The 23,136-nt window shown below is 46.0% G+C and overlaps 1 protein-coding gene across 1 annotated transcript in view; it reads left to right on the top strand.

Moving 5' to 3' along the window:
- HMCN2 (hemicentin 2) overlaps positions 1 to 23,136 on the top strand; it is a 769,579-nt gene that overhangs the window by 600,685 nt on the left and 145,758 nt on the right. Inside the window, exons 49-53 of the mRNA XM_085613971.1 lie at positions 5,542 to 5,733; positions 8,130 to 8,303; positions 8,913 to 9,026; positions 21,992 to 22,134; positions 22,782 to 22,932. Of these exons, the coding sequence (XP_085470097.1) occupies positions 5,542 to 5,733; positions 8,130 to 8,303; positions 8,913 to 9,026; positions 21,992 to 22,134; positions 22,782 to 22,932 (774 nt within the window). The remainder of the gene's footprint in view (positions 1 to 5,541; positions 5,734 to 8,129; positions 8,304 to 8,912; positions 9,027 to 21,991; positions 22,135 to 22,781; positions 22,933 to 23,136) is intronic.

Genomic DNA, 23,136 nt, shown 5'->3' with positions numbered 1-23,136 from the left:
AGAAACGCCTGCCGCTGGAAGGGCAGCCTTTCAGAGCAGCAGCATAGATGGTCATCCCACCCCGCTTTTGTTACAACCTCCTTTAACCCACAAAAAAAAAAAAAAAAATATTTAAATCGAATCTTCCTCCCTCCCCCCTTTTGTTTTTTTTATCTTTTTCCTTCCCTTCTTTCCTTTAGCTTTTCTAGTCTTTTTTTTCTTCCTTGCCTTTTTTCAATCTAAGATGTTAACTGATATTTTTGACAACAGGAAAGAGGAAGAGGAGACATAGAAAGGGCCAACGCCCCAAGTGATAGTCCAAGTAGTAGTCCAACATTGACATTTTTCATAAATTCAATTCACTTCAGTTTAGCTTCAAAGTTCAAAAAAAAAAAAAAAAAAAAAAAAAAGAAAAGAAAAAAGAGATGATATAAAGCCTGGAACCCCCCGGGCTATTCGCTAAACATTAAATCCATGCCTTTTGAAGTAATTTAGAGCCCCCGAGACCCCAAACTATCTTTGTTCAGCAGCTTCTGCTAGCCACTTAGCCACTGCCAAGCCCGTTTCTTTTTCTTCCAAAAAAATGTAAGTATGGCTGCCCTTAAGTACTTTTAAACGTGCAGGCTCTTGTAGAAAAGCTTGGGCTCCTAAAGCTTTTATAGGATCTATGAATTGACGTAGTCTCCAGCGTCTGTCCATTGTAGCCTTACTAAGATCCGATCTTACAAAAAAAGTAAATTAATCTATCGATATTGGAGTATTAGGTCGTGATTTTGCTGCCACTGCCTGTCTCAATAAGAAATTCCCCAAGTAGATCAGAAAAGGACGAGGGTACTGCCCTCCCTTATTCTTCTGAGTTAATGGCAGCCTATGGACCCTTTGAAGTTGGGAGTCCCAATCCCAGTCAGAAAGATCCGGAAAAGCTTTTTGGAATAGTTTAACCATAAACCCCCTCGGGTCCGCCCCCTCCGCGCCTTCTGAAATACCAAATAGCCTCAGGTTTTGTCGCCGCTGGCGATTTTCCATGTCTTCCAGTTTGATCTGCATGCCTGAAATCTGTTCCTCATGTTTTTTAGTAGAAACATCTGTAAGCGCTGATAGTTCCTCAGTAGCTAACACTCTCTGTTGCAATTCTGAGATATCTCGAGTTAATCCGCCAAGTTTATCCGCCATTTCCTGCAATGATTGTCGCATTCTGCTATTGTCTTCTCTGGCCTGAGTATAGTGTAATTGCGCCTCTTGTCTTTGCTCAGTTAAAGACTGTAATATCAGGCTTAATACAGGCTGTTTTTAAGACTGTAGTGTGCTGGGGAGTGTCTGTTCTAAGACTGTAGTGTGCTGGGGAGTGGCTGTTCTAAGACTGTACTCTGCTGGGGAGTGGCTGTTCTAAGACTGTAGTGTGCTGGGGAGTGGTTATTCTAAGAGTGTAGTGTGCTGGGGGAGTGGCTGTTTTTAAGACTGTAGTGTGCTGGGGGAGTGGCTGTTTTTAATACTGTAGTGTGCCTGGGGAGCGGCTGTTCTAAGACTGTACTCTGCTGGGGAGTGGCTGTTCTACGGCTGTAGTGTGCTGGTGAGTGGCTGTCCTAAGACTGTAGTGTGATGGGGAGTGGCTGTTATAAGACTGTAGTGTGCTGACGAGTGTCTGTCCTAAGACTGTAGTGTTCTGGGGGTGTGGCTGCTTTAAGACTGTAGTGTGCTGGGGGAGTGGCTGTTTTTAAGACTGTAGTGTGCTGTGGGAGCGGCTGTTGTAAGACTGTACTCTGCTGGGGAGTGGCTGTTCTAAGACTGTAGTGTGCTGGGGAGTGGCTGTTCTAAAACTGTTGTGTTCTGGGGAGTGATTATTCTAAGATTGTAGTGTGCCGGGGAGTGGCTGTTGTAAGACTGTAGTGTGCCGGGGAGTGGCTGCTCTAAGACTGTAGTGTGCCGGGGAGTGGCTGCTCTAAGACTGTAGTGTGCCGGGGAGTGGCTGTTCTAAGGCTGTAGTGTGCCGGGGTGTGGCTGCTCTAAGACTGTAGTGTGCCGGGGAGTGGCTGTTCTAAGACTGTAGTGTGCCTGGGAAGTGGCTGCTCTAAGACTGTAGTGTGCTGGGGGAGTGGCTGTTCTAAGACTGTAGTGTGCCGGGGAGTGGCTGTTTTTAATACTGTAGTGTGCCGGGGAGTGGCTGTTCTAAGGCTGTAGTGTGCCATGGAGTGGCTGTTCTAAGACTGTAGTGTGCCTGGGGAGGGGCTGTTCTAAGACTGTAGTGTGCTGGGGGAGTGGATATTCTAAGACTGTAGTGTGCCAGGGAGTGGCTGTTGTAAGACTGTAGTGTGCCGGGGAGTGGCTGTTTTTAAGACTGTAGCGTGCTGAGGAGGGGCTGTCCTAAGACTGTGGTGTGCTGGGGAGTGGCCGTTGTAAGACTGTAGTGTGCCGGGGAGTGGCTGCTCTAAGACTGTAGTGTGCCGGGAAGTGGCTGCTCTAAGACTGTAGTGTGCCGGGGAGTGGCTGTTCTAAGGCTGTAGTGTGCAGGGGTGTGGCTGCTCTAAGACTGTAGTGTGCCGGGGAGGGGCTGTTCTAAGACTGTAGTGTGCCTGGGGAGGGGCTGTTCTAATACTGTAGTGTGCTGGGGATGGGCTGTTCTAAGACTGTAGTGTGCCGGGGAGTGACTGTTCTAAGGCTGTAGTGTGCTGGGGGTGTGGCTGTTCTAAGACTGTAGTGTGCCAGGGAGTGGCTGTTGTAAGACTGTAGTGTGCCGGGGAGTGGCTGTTTTTAAGACTGTAGTGTGCTGGGGGAGTGGATGTTCTAAGGCTGTAGTGTGCTGAGGAGGGGCTGTCCTAAGACTGTGGTGTGCCGGGGAGTGGCTGTTGTAAGACTGTAGTGTGCCGGGGAGTGGCTGCTCTAAGACTGTAGTGTGCCGGGGAGTGGCTGTTCTAAGGCTGTAGTGTGCCGGGGAGTGGCTGTTGTAAGACTGTAGTGTGCCGGGGAGTGGCTGCTCTAAGACTGTAGTGTGCCGGGGAGTGGCTGTTGTAAGACTGTCGTGTGCCGGGAAGTGGCTGCTCTAAGACTGTAGTGTGCTGGGGGAGTGGCTGTTGTAAGACTGTAGTGTGCCGGGGAGTGGCTGTTTTTAAGACTGTAGTGTGCCAGGGAGGGGCTGTTCTAAGGCTGTAGTGTGCCGTGGAGTGGCTGTTCTAAGACTGTAGTGTGCCTGGGAAGGGGCTGTTCTAAGACTGTAGTGTGCTGGGGGAGTGGATATTCTAAGACTGTAGTGTGCCAGGGAGTGGCTGTTGTAAGACTGTAGTGTTACGGGGGTGGCTGTTTTTAAGACTGTAGTGTGCTGGGGGAGTGGCTGTTCTAAGGCTGTAGCGTGCTGAGGAGGGGCTGTTCTAAGACTGTGGTGTGCCGGGGAGTGGCCGTTGTAAGACTGTAGTGTGCCGGGGAGTGGCTGCTCTAAGACTGTAGTGTGCCGGGGAGTGGCTGTTCTAAGGCTGTAGTGTGCTGGGGAGTAGCTGTTGTAAGACTGTAGTGTGTCGGGGAGTGGCTGCTCTAAGACTGTAGTGGGCCGGGGAGTGGCTGTTGTAAGACTGTAGTGTGCCGGGGAGTGGCTGCTCTAAGACTGTAGTGTGCCGGGGAGTGGCTGCTCTAAGACTGTAGTGTGCCGGCGAGTGGCTGCTCTAAGACTGTAGTGTGCCGGGAAGTGGCTGTTCTAAGGCTGTAGTGTGCCGGGGAGTGGCTGCTCTAAGACTGTAGTGTGCCGGGGAGTGGCTGTTCTAAGACTGTAGTGTGCCTGGGGAGGGGCTGTTCTAAGACTGTAGTGTGCCGGGGAGTGGCTGTTCTAAGGCTGTAGTGTGCCGGGGAGTGGCTGTTCTAAGACTGTAGTGTGCCTGGGGAGGGGCTGTTCTAAGACTGTAGTGTGCTGGGGAGGGGCTGTTCTAAGACTGTAGTGTGCCGGGGAGTGGCTGTTCTAAGGCTGTTGTGTGCTGGGGGAGTGGCTGTTTTTAAGACTGTAATGTGCTGTGGGAGCAGCTGTTCTAAGACTGTACTCTGCTGGGGAGTGGCTGTTCTAAGACTGTAGTGTGCTGGGGAGTGGCTGTTCTAGGACTGTATTGTGCTGGGGAGTGGTTATTCTAAGAGTGTAGTGTGCTGTGGGATTGGATGTTCTAAGACTGTATTGTGCTGGGGAGTGGTTATTCTAAGAGTGTAGTGCGCTGTGGGATTGGCTGTTCTAAGACTGTAGTCTGCTGGGGAATGGCTGTTCTAAGCCTGTACTCTGCTGGGGAGTTGCTGTTCTAGGACTGTATTGTGCTGGGGAGTGGTTATTCTAAGAGTGTAGTGTGCTGTGGGATTGGCTGTTTTTAAGACGGTAGTGTGCTGGGGAGTGTCTGTTCTAAGACTGTAGTGTGCTGGGGAGTGGCTGTTCTAAGACTGTACTCTGCTGGGGAGTGGCTGTTCTAAGACTGTGGTGTGCTGGGGAGTGGTTATTCTAAGAGTGTAGTGTGCTGGGGGAGTGGCTGTTTTTAAGACTGTAGTGTGCTGGGGGAGTGGCTGTTTTTAAGACTGTAGTGTGCCTGGGGAGCGGCTGTTCTAAGACTGTACTCTGATGGGGAGTGGCTGTTCTACATCTGTAGTGTGCTGGTGAGTGGCTGTCCTAAGACTGTAGTGTGATGGAGAGTGGCTGTTCTAAGACTGTAGTGTGCTGACGAGTTGCTGTCCTAAAACTGTAGTGTTCTGGGGGAGTGGCTGCTTTTAAGACTGTAGTGTGCTGGGGGAGTGGCTGTTTTTAAGACTAGTGTGCTGTGGGAGCGGCTGTTCTAAGACTGTACTCTGCTGGGGAGTGGCTGTTCTAAGACTAGTGTGCTGGGGAGTGGCTGTTCTAAGACTGTTGTGTGCTGGGGAGTGGTTATTCTAAGAGTGTAGTGTGCTGTGGAGGGACTGTTTTGATACTGTAGTGTGCTGGGGAGTGGCTGTTCTAAGACTGTTGTGTGCTGGGGAGTGGTTGTTCTCAGACTGTAGTGTGCTGGGGGAGTGGCTGTTTTTAAGACTGTAGTGTGCTGTGGGAGCGGCTGTTCTAAGACTGTACTCTGCTGGGGAGTGGCTGTTCTAAGGCTGTAGTGTGCTGGTGAGTGGCTGTCCTAAGACTGTAGTGTGATGAGGAGTGGCTGTCCTAAGACTGTAGTGTGCTGATGAGTGGCTGTCCTAAGACTGTAGTGTTCTGGGGGAGTGGATGTTTTTAAGACTGTAGTGTGAAGGGGAGTGGCTGTTCTAAGACTGTAGTGTGCTGGTGGGTAGCTGTTCGTAAAACTGCCAATCATGACTGGGCTCTTTTGGCACCTTCATAAATCCTCACACGTGGCTGAATCTGATTCGATCCATTTCTAGTCCCCACTGGCTCGCCTCCCCCCCCTTATTCCACCTCACAGTGACTTCTCATCAAGCCCCTTCGCCTTTCTGCCAATGTGTTCATCCCCTTCCCAAAGTTCTTCAGGCCCAGGGCTGGGCATGGACCGCTTCTTCTACACGTTGAAGCTGCCGAATCACAACCAGGAATGCGCCAGCCAATCACAAGCTTTTCTCCGTGTTGGGCAGGTAACCCCAGGCCGAAGGTGACCTGGCTGAGGGACGGCCAGCCCCTGTTGCGTGGAGATGGCTTCCAGGTGTCCGCTGATGGGTCAGCCTTGCAGATTGAGAAGGTCAAGGCGTCCAGCTCCGGCCACTACTCATGCGTGGTCTCCAACTCCCTGGCGGAGAAAACCAGGCATTTCCTGCTGACAGTGCTTGGTGAGTGAAGGTGACAGGGGAGGCAGCGAGGAGGTGGGATATTGTGAGGGCCGCGGGGGGTTAGGACTGTGGGGAGTGAGGGGAGGACCATGGGGGATGTGAGGAGACGCAGATAAAGGAGACGAGGAAGGTGAGAGAGGGAGGTATGTTCGAGGGAGGAGGGACGTAACACATAAAGTGGGTGGGGTAAGAGGTAAACGAGGCTGATGGAATTAGGCCACTGGAGAGCTGAGGAATGAGGGGTAGAGTGCATTGAGGTATGTAAAATCAATGAGGTACAGAAAGGCAGTAAAGTAGGTAGAACTGAAGAGGACAATGAGGGCGATGAGAGCTATGAGGTACATGAGGTCAGTGAGGTACATGAGCGCGATGAGGTATGAAGAGGCTGCACGGTGGACAGGAATCACGTGGTAAATGAGGATGTGGAGGATGAAGTGGTCAGTGAAGGCAGCAAGCAAGTGGGGTCCATTAGTCTTCATGCTCTGTAGGCCTTATCCAAACAAGATGCAAGGCAGAGGTTAAGTCAATGGTTTCCTTCTCCAGTTCGGTGGAAATCAGAGCTTTCACACACAGTTTCCTTGTCTGGTTTAGTCTAAGGCAGAGCTTTCACTCACACATTCCTTCTCCAGTTTGGTCCGCACCAGAGCTTTCACGCAGTTTCCTTGTCCAGTTTGGTCCACGCCAGAGCTTTCACGCACAGTTTCCTTGTCCAGTTTGGTCCACGCCAGAGCTTTCATGCACAGTTTCCTTGTCCAGTTTGGTCCACGCCAGAGCTTTCATGCACAGTTTACTTGTCCAGTTTGGTGCACGCCAGAGCTTTCACTCACACATTCCTTGTCCAGTTTGGTCCACGCCAGAGCTTTCACGCAGTTTCCTTGTACAGTTTGGTCCACGCCAGAGCTTTCACGCACAGTTTCCTTGTCCAGTTTGGTCCACGCCAGAGCTTTCACGCAGTTTCCTTGTACAGTTTGGTCCACGCCAGAGCTTTCACGCACAGTTTCCTTGTCCAGTTTGGTCCACGCCAGAGCTTTCACGCACAGTTTCGTTGTCCAGTTTGGTCCACGCCAGAGCTTTCACGCACAGTTTCCTTGTCCAGTTTGGTCCACGCCAGAGCTTTCACGCACAGTTTCGTTGTCCAGTTTGGTCCACGCCAGAGCTTTCATGCACAGTTTCTTTGTCCAGCTTCATGCAAGATGGAGCTTGTATGCCTCATTGGTAGAATGCCTGATCCTAGTATTGTCTATGCAGGAAGTGTTGGTGTGTTGTGAGTGAAGTTTTGACAGTGCTTCAGACTTCTTGCTGAAGCTCAGTGCTGCACATGTGTACTTTTGTCACAACATGAAGCTAGAGTAGTGATCTATAGATGGAAATGCACACCCCACTGGGTCTGTTCTTGAGGGCCTTGCAGTGCTGTGTTGGATTTGTCCAAACTCACGGAAGATGGAACTTAAAAGCCTTGTCTGAGTTGGTGCAAGCCAGGGCTTATATACGTGGTTGCCTTTACACATTCGGTGCCAGCAGGCGCTGACGAGTTTGCATCTGTCTTGGACCCGTCTTTGTCTATAGCGGGACCCTCTTCGCCGGCTGTCAGTTACAAGTTGAAACATATCACAAGCCCTGCCCTCTGTAGTGTGACATAGGTGCATTAAACCCTTCACTGCAGTTTCATCTGAGCCTACCGCATTTTTACAGCCTTTTTACCCCAGAGAATTGTATGTTGACCCAAAGCTGCATCAGTGGTCAGGGCAGCATAATTAAAGGTAGGGTCCAGTCAGAGGGCTATTGCACTACAAATGTAATATGGATTGGAGAGAGAGAGGGGTTTCGGAGAGAGAGAGCGGTTACAATTACTTCCAATAGAACATGTTCAGCGAGAGTGTTCCTGAGGCAAGGAACTGCGAATTTTAGCAGTTTTAATCAATATGTTAGGATAATAATTGACATGCAAAGGTTCTAGGACAGTAGTTCAATATGTATATATATATATCAGCACAACTTGGAGAATTCCTAACAAGCTGGCAGTTCAGGAGGGCCCGGCTGAGTTAGTCACAGTTCAGGCAGTCTGATATGTGACTGACTCTGTTGCAACACCCTGATCTCCCAGCGGATCTGGGATGTCTAATGATTGACTTACAGTCCTGCGTGTGTCAGGGTTTCTCACCCTGCCTGGGAGTTTGGGAGGATTAGGCAATGGTTGGACAGCTACAAAGCAGGATGAGCAAGGCCCGAGGCTCACAATAGATGACGCGCATATAGAACCACTGCTCATAGCTCTCTTTCCTTGTGTTCAACCACTAAGGATTAGAAGGTTGCTTGGTGCAATGTTCAGGGAACTGTCTGCATCCATGCACACTCCTAACCCTCTTCTGGTCCTGATGTTCTGTCTCTTCCTGCAGTGAGTCCCCTTATTCCCGGAGGTGCTGATGACGGTGCCACTGAAGATGTCATCGTGATTGTCAATAACCCGATCCTGCTGATCTGCGAGGCCCTGGGGTTCCCTGTCCCCACTATCACATGGCTCAAAGATGGGGTTCCCTTCCAGCCCTCAAGGAACACCCAGTTGCTCCCTGGTGAGTCTCCCTCAAATTATGCGTGTTGTAGTGGCAGAGTCTGAGAAGGGAGCTGTAAAAATTACGTGTCAGACAACACTTATTTTATGATGACAAGTTTTCCACAACTGCATGTATACTCTACGGTAACATTATGAGCCCTTGGGTCAATCCATTAACTTCCAGGTCACCCTGGATTTTGTTGCTATTGGTCAATCAACTATAGTATTTGCCCAGTGTCCCAGAATATCTTCAATGAAGCAGTCTTCAAAGTCTCAGCGTCCAATGACTGTTTATACGTCCACACTTGTGCCTGTGATTGGTTTTGGGATGACTCCCCTTGATAGATACCTCAGGGGGATGGGTGGGTTTTATGTGTGTTTTCTGCCGCACATTAAAGTGAGTGTTTCCCACTATTTCTTTCTGCTCCTTAAAATGGAGTTTGGCTGGAATTTGTCTAACAGAACCGGTGTGTTGCATCCCTGGTACAGAATTTGTGGAAGTCTCTGAAGTCAGGTTTTGACATAAAAGACTAAGATTTAAGAAAAATAAAATCTTTTTTTTGGACAAAATTACTGAATTGAGGCTGCCTGTTCACGATGACTAGCTCTCTGTTTCTTCCCCGAGCAGAAGGCCGTGCCCTGCAGATCCTTAATGCACAGGAAGAAGATGCTGGGAGTTACAGTTGCGTGGTCACCAACGAGGTCGGAGAGGCGGTCAAAGTTTACCACGTGAAAGTGTTCAGTATGTAGAAAGAATCTATTGTTTTGCATTTCAAAGTTTCTTTCCTAAACACATTTGGTGCTGTTGTAGGTGGGTGCAAACCAGATGTGCGTTGATATTGTACTTTAATTTACTGTCACTGAGGACAGCGGCCTCAGTTAGTACTTACAGATGTAGCACAATTACATCTAGGTGGTAAATTTGTTTTCCTAAAAACCTTTCACTAACGTTTCTTTTGTAAATTATCTTTTATAATTTTCCATCCACTCTCTTTATTTGACCGTAACATTCTTTTATAAGTAAGAACATCCCCTCAATATATAGTATATTTTTTGTACTATAACTGGATTTAGATTCATGATTACTTTTACCTGTGGGTACGTAGCCAAATCTTGATGTTACCAATAAGTAGCACATTGATGTCATTTGGACATCATCAAGTTCTGAAAGGTTGGGTGAGTCCTTTACTTGGACAGCATTATTGATCTCTTCAGTTGGACATCATGATGACTAGGAAGGATAGTCGGGTCTCTTCAGTTGGACATCATGATGACTAAAAAGGATAGTGGAGTCTCTTCAGTTGGACAGCATGATGACTAGGAAGGATGGTCAGGTTTCTTCAGTTGGACATTATGATGACTAGGAAGGAAGTTTGGGTCTCTTCAGGTGGACATCATGATGACTAGGAAAGATGGTCGAGTCTCTTCAGTTGGCCATCATGATGACTAGGAAGGATAGTCGAATCTCTTCAGTTGGCCATCATGATGACTAGGAAAGATGGCCGAGTCTCTTCAGTTGGACATCATGATGACTAGAAAGAATAGTCTGGTCTCTTTAGTTGAACATCATGATGACTAGTAAGGATAGTCGAGTCTCTTAAGTTGGCCATCATGATGACTGGGAAGGATGGTTGGATCTCTTCAGTTGGACATCATGATGACTAGAAAGGATGGTCGGGTCTCTTCAGTTGGCCATCATGATGACTAGGAAGGATGGTCGGGTTTCTTCAGTTGGACATCATGATGATTAGGACGGATAGTCGGGTCTCTTCAGCTGGACATCATGATGACTAGGAAGGATGGTCGTGTCTCTTCAGTTGGACATCATGTTGACTAAGAAGGATAGTCGTGTCTCTTCAGTTGGACATCATGATGAATAGGAAGGATGGTCGGGTCTCTTCAGTTGGCCATCAGGATGACTAGGAAGGATGGTTGGGTCTCTTCAGTTGGCCATCATGATGACTAGGAAGGATGGTCGGGTCTCTTCCATTGGACATCACGATGACTAGGAAGGATAGTCAGGACTCTTCAGTTGGACATCATGATGAATAGGAAGGATGGTCGGGTCTCTTCAGTTGCCCATCATGATGACTAGGAAGGATGGTCGGGTCTCTTCCATTGGACATCATGATGACTAGGAAGGATAGTCAGGACTCTTCAGTTGGACATCATGATGAATAGGAAGGATGGTCGGGTCTCTTCAGTTGCCCATCATGATGACTAGGAAGGATAGTCGGGTCTCTTCAGTTGGCCATCATGATGACTAGGAACGACGGTCGGGTCTCTTCAGTTGGCCATCATGATGACTGGGAAGCATTGTGGTAAATAATTTAATTACCGGGACTTAATTTGATACAGAAAAATAATAAAAATAGCTCAGTAAAATAAGAGGCAAAATCCGTGATATTAGAGGTTAGGAACGGGCTTTATTCCAATGGACGATTTCGAAATCGTGGACTCCATGTTCCATCACCACGGAGGCTCAGGAAGTGAAGTACATACTTTATTAATAAGTAATCACTTTTATACAATAGGCATTACAGTGAAGCAAATGCTGGAGGCGTAACAATTGATAGCAGAGATAGAACATACATGCGTAGCAAAAGTGGGCGTAACTGGGTGGAATTTAAAGAACGTCATCAGGTATGATGTCATAATAGGGTGGTTCCATAAAAGAATTTTGCAATGTCAGCAGAAATACTTGGCAGAAATGCGCGCGCAGCAGCATGACGTATGATTGACGTGCGACTAGGGGGTGAAGGGGATTTGACATTTAACTCTACATGTGGCGACAGATGTCTGGAGGGTCAAGTCAACCTAATCCCAAATCATATCTAACATCCTATGTTTAAAGAACTATGTTATCCAAAAGAGAGGTCTCTTAGAGTAGAATCTTATTCTATACTGACTATACTGACTGTTAGTGCGTGTACAAGCGTCTAAGTGTCTACACTAGATGCGAGGGCAGAAGTCTTCCATGGTAATAGGGCTATGAATTACTTGCATAAAGACAGAGAAGCCGGGCCTTTGCTCGGTAGCTGGAAGAATGTTTACTTAAACTACTAGACAGGAATGCATTGGGCAGGGAGCGGAGCAGATAATTTCGAAGGTGAAATACAGTTCTTGGCAGGCAGCAAGCTGATGTCAGGCACCGTGAGCCGCGCAGGGAATGAGACAAAGTTCATGGTCACAGATGCAGGCTCAGACTGGAGCTTTCAGAGGCAGAAGGCAGAAAAAGGCTTGATGGCAGAATCAGGGCCTACTCGCCTGAACTGTAAAATAGCATAAGTGAACCATATAAAGCCGGTGGCCTTTCGTACTTAGGAATGGAATATCCGGCCCATTCATGGCGGATCTGAAAGAGGACATGTTGGCGGTGGACGCACATGTGTTTGCGTCTTCATAACTGGAACTGGAGGAAAACATACATGTACTTGTGATTTATACATGAAACCGTTGGGGTCCAAGATAGGGGACATAACCGACCATAAAAATCCATATTTCCACATTCCCTCCTTGTCCCCTACTTGCCCGTCAAGAGATATCAATCTTCATCAATCCATTGATCTGTTCATATAGCATCATTTGTTCTTCTTTCTTCTTCCGGGATCTTGAATGAAAATCTTGATGTGGAATACACGATGTGGCACACAGACCACAAATCGCTGGTCCACATTGCAGGCATAAACAGCAACTGAATAGTATGAGAAAGCCAATACCTAGGAAGGATAGGACCTTCCATCCAAAGGTAGATAATACACTCCAAAACCAACCGGACCAAGTCCAGGTGCCTGGACTCTGGTGTATCTGGCTTACAATCTTATGAAGGCGAGTTATGGCTTTATATACAGATGGCGCATTTTCTGGTATAAAAATGCAACAACTTGATCCGATGACCCTACAAGCTCCGCCCCTATCGGCCAGGATGACGTCAAGGACAAGACGATTTTGAAGCACAACAATCCGCATAGCAGACTGCTCTTCTGTTAAATTGTCTAAGGCGGAAATAGTTTCGTTCACTACTGCTTCAAGGGTTCTAGTTAATCTACGTATCAGCTTACTATTAGTAACGGTACCTATATAGGGAAAGAGACCTTTATTGAAATCTGTGTATTTTTCCCATGCTGTTTCAGTGTAATCGACTATTGGGAGATCTCTCCTTTCTCTATTGTGTACTAAATGAGTATTTCTGTGATAATCAGGAGGAGCTAGAAAAACAGGTGGCAAAAGGAATCCGATGTAGCAGGTACCATCCCAATCTAGAGGCAGACGTATATATGCCGTCTGACCACATATAAAATAGGAATGGCGGGAAGCTCTAGATGTCGACTTGCCTTGATCACTAAATTCTATTACAGTGGTGCATCTACTATGGCCCATATGTATGGAACCATTCTTTCTTACACATAATTCACCTTTTACTGGAAATACTGACATGGCGGGCAAAATTGGAGTAGCTTCGGATTCGACATTCAAGATCAAGAGATTAAGCGTAAAATTACCTAATCCATATACTTCATTTTCTAGATCAGTTCCTGTTCTTTTGGGAAGTCCCTCCTTGTTGGGGTGGCAGACTTTAAGTAAAACTAAGTTCAGATTTCCCCATACCCCGTTGTCTTGATAAACTGCGGAGTTCGAATCTTGGGAATTAATTAAACTAAACCATGCTCCACAGGAGCCGTTGTGTGTGAACGGGTATGGAAAGAGAGGTAGAATTCCTTTATAGTTCTGATAGGGAGGGAGTCGGCCACATATCCAACAATTTGTAGCATTGCTAACCTGATGGGAATGATGTAACATACTAATAAAAGTGTTATTGCGCAGCGCAAATCTATATGACAATTCATGCGGAGGTAATTCACTAAAAGAATGTTCAGCAGTAACATTATAGACATGTTTAGAAATAGGATAATATATGTGCAACAATATACTTGCAGTGATTATTATAAGACTCAGGAAAAACAGAATTAATAACGTCACTATACAATGACTACGCAGTGATTTACAGTACGCATGTTGTTTCAACATTTTTCGGGTTTTTCCTCTATTCAGGTCTAAGGGATACATGTCAGAGACAAATTCAACCGCTTCACCTTGGAGAGGACTTAAACAATCAAATTGTCTGACTTATTAGACCTGAGTTTTAATTTATATTGTTCCGGGCTACTGAGTTCAACCAAAGGGAGCTTTGAGTCAATGGGCGAAGACACACGAGGTGTGGTATTTACATCCGATGGTAGTCCATGAAATTTCTTGATATGACTTGAATGTACCCAGCCTTTTCTGCCCTCGATCTTCACGGCTGTCCTTGTGGTGAGCAGGACCAATTGCGGCGACTTCCACCTAGGATCCAGCTGAGTCTTCCGATCAAAATTCCTCACTAAAACTAGATCCCCCGGAACTACGTCATGGGGTTTCACCTCAGTGTTGTCAGGAAAGGCTGCAGCTACCTGTGAACGACAAGATTGTAGTGCAGACATCAAGGAAGCCAAGTAATCTGTCAGCATATTACAGTCAATATCAGTTATTTTGCGTGGTATAGGCGTCCCCCACATATTTGGTGGCCTACCAAAGACCACTTCATAAGGAGATAGCCCTGTTCGAGAGTGCGCTACCATTCTCATGTAAAAGAGTGCAACGGGTAAGGCTACTACCCAGTCGACACCTTTCTCTCTACATATTTTAGACAATCTAATTTTCAGAGTTTGATTATGTCGTTCCACGAGACCTGCTGCCTCGAGGTGTCGGACACAATGAAACTTCCACTGATATCCTAGCAGAAGTGAAACATGTTTCATTAGTTCGGAGGAAAACGGCTGGCCGTTATCTGAGTAGACAACACGTGGTAAACCGTACCGTGGGAAGAATTCTCGAACTAGCTGCTTGGCAGTGGTCGGGGCAGTGTAATCTGATACTGGATAAGCTTCGGTCCAGCGGGAAAGAGCGCAGACAACTACGAGAACATATTTGAATCCTCGACATCGTTCCATCTGGATATAATCCATCTGGAGGACTTCAAAAGGGTGATCAGGAGGCTGAAATCCACCCTGTTCTACGGGAATGCTTTTTCCTGGGTTAAACTGACAACAGATCATACAGGTACGGACTTTTTGTTTAGCTGCTGCTCGTAAATGTTTGTTGAACCAAATGTGTTGGATGCTATCTAGCATAGCTTTCTCTCCTAGATGCGCTGGACTGTGTATTGTATTTATGATAGCTTGGACCATAGAGTCAGGAAGAAACCATACAGATTTCTCCTTCGTCATCCATCCCTGGTCCGTTTGGATCCCTCCTAATTCCGTCCATTTCTTTATTTCGTCTGGTGTAACATGTGTCTGTATGTCAATTACATCAAGAGCGGGATCCTTAACCATCATGCAATGTGTTGGTGTCGGGACTATTGTCTTTGTCATGTCGGATGTTCGAGTTTGAGCAGTCTGTTTAGCTGTTCTGTCAGCTAGATCATTGCCTTGAGAAATAATATCAGTAACTTTCGTATGAGCTTTACATTTCATAATTGATATTGCAGTGGGTAGATGTATTGCATCTAATAAGGCATGAATGAGGGGTCCGTGCTGAATGTGGGCACCGTGAGAAGTTAAATAACCTCTCTCTCGCCACAGCACGCCGAAGTCATGTACAACTCCGAATGCATAACGTGAATCAGTGTATATGTTGACTTTTTTATTTGTGGCTTGAATACAGGCTTGTGTCAGAGCAATAAGCTCTGCTGCTTGAGCTGACAAGGTATTTATACAGTTTGTTTCAATGACTTCAGTATCTGTTGTGACTGCATAGGCGGCCACTAACTCTCCTGTACCTGTTCTCATACATGAACCATCTACATACAACGTCAGGTCTGGGTCTGACAATGGAACGTCTGTCAAATCTTGCCTGGGTTTCGTCGTGATAGTGATAACTTCAATACAATCATGTGCAAGTGGGTCTGTTCCATTTACAGGTAACAGTGTGGCAGGATTCAATGTACTACAACGTCTGATTTCTATATGTGGCTGAAACAATGTTAATTCGTAACCCGTGAGTCGTGCTACAGTCAAGTGTTGTGTTTGTGTGCGGTTCAAGAGAACCTCTACTGCATGTGGTACTTGTACTGTCAATGGATGTCCTAACACTATGGCATCGCTTTGTCTGATTGCTAAAGCTGTCGCTGCCACTGATTTCAGGCACGCAGGCAGAGCCTGAGCTACGGGATCTAATGTACTAGAAAAATAAGCACACGGTTTGTGTGATCCTGCTTGTTCCTGTGTGAGTACTGACAAGGCAGTACCTTCGCGTTCTGTAACAAAGAGCGTAAATTGTTTGCTGTAACATGGTGTTGCTAGGACAGGTGCTTGACATAAAGCTTTCTTTAAACTTTCAAAAGCGTGTGTATGTTCCTGAGTCCAAGGGAGAACAGTCGATGTGGCTACCTCCTGTGTTGTCAATTGAATGAGTGGTTTTGCTAAAAATGCATATTGAGGGATCCACTGCCTACAATATGAAGTGAGGCCTATAAAAGCCCGCACCTCCTTTTGTGTCTTGGGTATTGGCATATTTGCAATTAGCTGGATGCGATCTGGTGTAAGCTGCCTTCCCTCCTTGGACAGCGAGTGACCAAGGTAAACAACTCGCTGAACACAGAATTGCAGCTTAGAAGGGGACACCTTGTGCCCCTTTTCGGCTAGAAATTGTAAAACCGTCAGTGATGCTTTTTCACATTCATGTTCGCTTCGGGCGGTGATCAGCAGATCATCGACATATTGAAGCAGGGCAGTGTTGACTGGCATGTGTATACTGTCAAGTTCTCGTTTCAGTGCTTGGCTATAGATGCTGGGGCTTTCTGTAAATCCTTGGGGTGCGCGTGTGAATTTAAAGCTTCGTCCATTTAAACTAAATCCGAACAAGTATTGACTTTCTGGATCTATTGGGACGCTGAAAAAGGCATTCTTGAGATCAATTACAGTAAAGAATGTTGCTTCGGAATCAATAGCTGTCAGTAATGAAGAGATGTCTGGAACTACGGGGTATTGTGGTACAATGCATTTATTTAATTCGCGCAGATCAATAACCAATCGATATACTGGTGGAGCCTTTGGATCAGTTCGTTTAAGAATCGGAATTATCGGTGAATTACATACATTGGAGTCGGTCTCCACAACCACTCCTTGGCCAATAAGCTCGTCAATGATTTGCAGTAAAGCCATTACAGCATCTGGGGGTAACTTGTATTGTCGCATTCGTGGTAGTACCACTCCTGCCTTTAGTGTGACTCGATATGGTGTAATGTTCATGCAACCAACATCTGTAGGGCCTTGTGCCCATAAATGTGTGGGTAAAGTCTGCAGTCGGGAATCCATGTCTCGGGACACATAGTGCCCTTTGAAATCTCGTAAAAACAATCTTACTCCTTCCGGAGAACAACATATTATAGCTCCTAGAGCTTTCAAAGTTTTTATACCTAACAAGTTTTCTGGACATGATTTAGTAAGCAATAAATCTGTAGTTCGGGTCAAAGGTCCTATCGTAAGTGGAAGAGGCTGTGATACTTCATTAACAATAGGTTTTCCTGAAAAACCAAGGGAAATATTCTGTGAGCCTGAGAGGGGTGCCCCTGGAACTTCACTACGTTTTATAGTTGTTCGACTTGCCCCTGTATCAAGTAAAAATTTTCTATCTTGGCCTAATAGTTCACTATGTACATAAGGTCCTTCTTGGTCTACAGGGACCTCGATAAGGGGTAAGTCAACTTCCCTCTCTAGGCTGGTTCATGCGTATCGTTGATAATCAGGATATTCATACTGTGCGGTCTGGTACAGCTGTCGTGTCGTTGTTTGTGTGGCAGCAACAGGCAGCGCTGGTGCAGCTGGCACAAACTGTATAGACTGTTGTGGAGCTGGCATGGACTGGGCATGCTGCGGTGCTCCTTGTTCATTCTGATCCTGTCTAGGTGGCCGTGGTCTTTCTTGTGTTTTGCCTGTGGCGATATTACGCTTCAAGACTGGGCAATCGTGTATGTAATGACCTGGTTGTTTACAATAGTTGCATGTTCCTTTTACAGGTCCTGCTGAATCACCGGACTGTGTCGTACCCTTTTTATGACCTTCAGCTGGAACTGTCTGGGAGACTAGCATTTTCATTTTTGTGTCTTTCATGCGTCTCTGCTCATGTTCTTGTTCCTCTCTAATTCTATTGTAATGGTACTGTAACATTTGTAACATTTGTGATGGGGTATTACCTTGCCAGGTACTCTCGAATTTTAATACTCTATTTTTCACCTGGGGCAAGGAATTTTCAACTAATTTTGTCACAAACAGATGTGGGTATGACTCGCTACTTGCTTTTATACCACTATTTATACCAAAACATTTTTCGAATCGAGCATAGAAATCACTAGTGTCTTCATCTTGCTTTTGTTTACAGGCTGAGATTGCACCCCAGTCTTCCTTTTTCGTGGTTAATAAACGTGGCAGTACCTGTACTAGTAAACCTGGTAGTGCTTTAGTTTTATCCCCAAGCCCTGCTCCTGCAGTTCGGGCCTTTTCTTCTGCTTCTAAGGTTGTCCATTCTATCTTTTGGTCTCCCACCTCCCACTCTTTTTCCTTGAGTTTTTCATAAATGCCAGCAGGCATTAATACCTTTAATATTGTCATAATGTCGGGATAGGTATACTCTCCCATGAGTAACATGTCTTTGATTTCTCGGTGGAAACCCGCTGGGTCTTTGTCATGACTGGGCACCACTTTCTTCATTTCTAACAATTCTATTTTCGATATGGGCGTATATACATATACACGTTTAAACTCATTGTCCTCGCCCTTTATTGGGTGTACTTCTCGTAAGGGGTTCTGTCTGTCCATGTAATACGTCGTTCTTTCCTTGATGGGCAGTGAGACATGTTCTGGGCATACAAAAAGACTGTACTGCTTTCTTGATTCTAGTATTTCTCTAATTAATTTAGTACCTGAACCTCTCCATCTATTCGTGAGTAATTCAGTCAATATATCAGGTAAAGGACCAGGATCGGAATGTTGGCTTTTATAAAGTATAAGAAGTTGTTGAATCATATAAATCCCAGCTAAACGCTGTTCATCTGGGGTGAGGTTCAAAAATGTGTGTGCTACTGTATCATCACCATATTTTCCGGGACTGTCAACCCACTGAACGGCTGACCTGGCTAATTCTTGTTCATCGATAGAATCGAGAAAATGATAACCCCTTCGTTCTCGGAGTAATTTGTCAGCGGCTTGGAACGAATGCTCGGGGGACCTTATATTTATTACAGGTGTTTGGAAATTCCTGTTATTATCTGGACATACCGGACGTATCGGATCAGTGAAACATCTAGTACTATTACAAGATCTTCCTCTACCTACATAGGCTATGGTTTCTGACTGTCCTGTGGGCAGTCCTAATCCCTCCTCCTCCTCATTTTGTTCGAACTCGTCTACCGCTAATCTCTCTTCGTGTAGGCGTTCTATTTCTTTACGGATCTTTCGGCACATGGCTATTATACATTTTTGCCTATCATGTCTCCCTTCTGATATATTCTGGCTCCATCTGGTAAGGGTTTGCATTATTTCCGGATCTACCCCCGGTCGGTCTTGATTTCTGATTACACAATTTATGAGGAAACGTAACAGTTCCCCCTGTATCTCCACTTTCTGGTATTCCATAGCTCTGTTAATACATTCAGAATCTCGCCCTGTTTGGACATAATGATATATATTGTCTAAATGCATAGTCATTCCTGGTAGCTTTCCTAAATACATCGCAGCTCGTCTGATACGTAATGAGGCCAGGACCATTTCGTCCTCTTTGCCGGGCACAGGGTCATATCTACAATCTACTAGAAGTTCCTTAAGCGTGCGGGAATTTATGAGTTTGGGGGTACGTGGATGTGCTGATTCTTGAAAAGTAAGTTTATTTATTCTGGGTGGCGTAGAAAAAATGTTGGTAGCACCTCCGGTAGCCCCGTCTGGGGTATCGGACGTGAAAGGATTCGTTGAACGTGATACAGCAACTATAGGTGTGGACACAGCTGTAGGAGTAGCTGTAGGAACAGATGTGGAAACAGATGTGCTTGCCGGAACTTGTGTCAGGATTTGATGCTGTAAGGATACAGATACAGGGTCTTGGCGTTGAACCTCCCCGGCAGACGGTCTATGTGGGGCGGGGTTAGCATACTCGGGAGCTGCGTCATCTAAATATGAGGAAAGAAAAACATCTTCTGCTGTTCTAGGATGCCCCTTGGGATGCATTCTTATTGGGAACAATGGGGGTGGCAAGTCTTTTGGTATCTTCGGAGTAGCCTTAGGTAATCCCTCGGCCAGAAGGGGATACATACCATTCATAAGGGCATTTCTTTGTCTGTCTACTTGTTCTGATTTCACTCGTGTACCTTCTTGAATTAATAGACTTTCTCGGACTTTATTTGAATTTTCCTTACTCCTCTCTTCCTGTCTACGTGCTTTTTCTGTACGTCTATACGATTCTTTACGCCATAATTCAATGGCGTCTTTCTGTGACTGTCTGGCTTTCCTTTTCCATAATTCTTCCTCTACTTTCACGATGCAATCTGCATCCCAGGTCCCAGCTGCGGGCCACCTCTGACTTTCTGGTAATTCCTTAGTGTAGTCTACCCATAGATCAAGAAATAATATGGCGTCTAGGCCATGTTTATGATACATGAAGTACCCTGGAGTGTCCCTAGGAGGAATGGGAACAGCTTCTTCGAGTACCCCTTTTCTAGTTGTGATCTGTCTTAGTTTCGAAAAGAGCGGCATATTGAGAACTGATCTGATACTTGGTCTTGAACAAACTTAATACAATAAAACACAATAATGAACAGTCATTCATACCACAATATGCAGGACGTATTAACACATTTAACATTTAACGTTTTAAATGAGCAACAATGATGATGACGATCTAAGAAAACTTAACCACAAAACATAATTCTCGGCATTAACTGATTTATTCTGAATTTTTATATACTTGATATACTAGATATACTGCTAAACAGTACAGATACACTGCTAAAACAGTGCAGACCGGATTTGTGTACCCAAACCCGTCTGGATCGGCACAACTTATGTGCACGCCAGAACGCCTCCCCAGTAATGGTACTCACCGGGTAGCTCGGAACGGAAGGCCTCGGAACGGAACTGAACTGAACTGGACTGGACTCGACTCGAAAACTTCGGAAATTTCGGGACATCGGAAACCTGGTGGGCCTCTGTATACCTCGGATCTTGCTCTCTCAGCTAGGCTCTGGTCGGGATACTTCGCACTTCTCACCGCCTCGTCTGGGTGTTGATCGCAGCCTCAGTCGCCCCCGCTTGACCGGAGGGAGATACAGGAAATCCTGCTGGTACGCGTTGTTGTCCGTCCAGCTGTGGCAGGAGACCGGGCCTGCAACGCACCGCCGGCGCGTGAGATGAGAAAGTGTCCCTGTTCGGGCGCCATTCATGTGGTAAATAATTTAATTACCGGGACTTAATTTGATACAGAAAAATAATAAAAATAGCTCAGTAAAATAAGAGGCAAAATCCGTGATATTAGAGGTTAGGAACGGGCTTTATTCCAATGGACGATTTCGAAATCGTGGACTCCATGTTCCATCACCACGGAGGCTCAGGAAGTGAAGTACATACTTTATTAATAAGTAATCACTTTTATACAATAGGCATTACAGTGAAGCAAATGCTGGAGGCGTAACAATTGATAGCAGAGATAGAACATACATGCGTAGCAAAAGTGGGCGTAACTGGGTGGAATTTAAAGAACGTCATCAGGTATGATGTCATAATAGGGTGGTTCCATAAAAGAATTTTGCAATGTCAGCAGAAATACTTGGCAGAAATGCGCGCGCAGCAGCATGACGTATGATTGACGTGCGACTAGGGGGTGAAGGGGATTTGACATTTAACTCTACATGTGGCGACAGATGTCTGGAGGGTCAAGTCAACCTAATCCCAAATCATATCTAACATCCTATGTTTAAAGAACTATGTTATCCAAAAGAGAGGTCTCTTAGAGTAGAATCTTATTCTATACTGACTATACTGACTGTTAGTGCGTGTACAAGCGTCTAAGTGTCTACACTAGATGCGAGGGCAGAAGTCTTCCATGGTAATAGGGCTATGAATTACTTGCATAAAGACAGAGAAGCCGGGCCTTTGCTCGGTAGCTGGAAGAATGTTTACTTAAACTACTAGACAGGAATGCATTGGGCAGGGAGCGGAGCAGATAATTTCGAAGGTGAAATACAGTTCTTGGCAGGCAGCAAGCTGATGTCAGGCACCGTGAGCCGCGCAGGGAATGAGACAAAGTTCATGGTCACAGATGCAGGCTCAGACTGGAGCTTTCAGAGGCAGAAGGCAGAAAAAGGCTTGATGGCAGAATCAGGGCCTACTCGCCTGAACTGTAAAATAGCATAAGTGAACCATATAAAGCCGGTGGCCTTTCGTACTTAGGAATGGAATATCCGGCCCATTCATGGCGGATCTGAAAGAGGACATGTTGGCGGTGGACGCACATGTGTTTGCGTCTTCATAACTGGAACTGGAGGAAAACATACATGTACTTGTGATTTATACATGAAACCGTTGGGGTCCAAGATAGGGGACATAACCGACCATAAAAATCCATATTTCCACAGCATGGTCGGGTCTGTTCCATTTCATGTCCATGTCCTTTTCTCCTCAGTCCCTCCACAGATCCAGACAGACACTGCCGATGGTAACCTTGTGGTGAAGGAAGTGAAGACGAAGGTCAACAGTAGCCTGTCTCTGCACTGTGAGTCACGGGCAGTGCCAGCACCAACGATCACCTGGTACAAAGATGGACAGGTTAGTCCAAAGTTTTTTTTTACATCAAACATTCATATTCCTAAAGTATTTCATGGTAAAAGGTACTCATTGGTTTTCTCCTCACTGAATGTGCCATTTACTGTAATGTCTTCTCTGGCAGTCCCCTCTCTGCTCATACTCTGTTGGATATTGATGCTTTTGGCATTCCCTAGCTGCTCTTCCTTGCTCTTTTTATGTGTTCTACTCTGGCAGTGCCCTCTCTCCTGATGCTGTCCTTAGTAATGTTCTGTTTTGGTTTTCTGTCACTGGTTTATCCTTATCTTTATTGTTTTGTCTTTTCTGGCATTGCCCTGTTATGCCATATTCTCTTGGTTACCTCTCTTTTTCGCTTTCCCTGGCTGGTGTTGCCTTCTCCTTCTTGTGCTGTCTCCTATGGCGTTGCCCTCTCTGGTCACACTCTCTTGGGTATTGCTCTTTTTGTCTTTTCCTCTCTGTCTTCTGTGTCATTGTCCCCCATATCATTTCCTGCTGTTCTTCCCTACTCTAACTTTGCCCTCTCTGTAAGTACACTTTCTAGCATTGCCCCACACCTTGCACTGTGCTCTGTGACCAGGCAGCTTTTCTAACGTGCTCTCAGAAAGCCTTTAGCAAACATTTTAAAAAGTGTCTTTTTGTTTTCTCCTCAGCTTTTAGAGAGTAAAGGCCACCTGCAGATTTTAAATGATGGACATGTCCTGCAGATGCAGCCCACCAGGGTCTCTGACTCCGGACACTACACCTGTGTGGCTGCCAACATGGCCGGGCAGGACGAGAGGGACTTTGACGTCAGCATTCAGGGTGTGTGGGGGTTTCAATTTATCAGTTTCACTGCCTGATGAAAGAATGATGGTGTTTCATAGGGAGGGTGGGGCTCTAGCATACAGTGCCCTAGTGGAGGAAGGCTGTCTACCCTACAAGCAAAGCACAAAAATCAACACAAATCCATATATAAATGTTGAGCCTCCCTTCAGAAGGGATCAATTCATCCATTTGGCCATGTGA

Source organism: Triturus cristatus, chromosome 1_2 (genome assembly GCF_964204655.1).
Source record: "Triturus cristatus chromosome 1_2, aTriCri1.1, whole genome shotgun sequence".
Classification (NCBI taxonomy): domain Eukaryota; kingdom Metazoa; phylum Chordata; class Amphibia; order Caudata; family Salamandridae; genus Triturus; species Triturus cristatus.
Note: the sequence above shows the minus strand (reverse complement) of the source record. Positions and strands in the feature narration are given on the sequence as shown.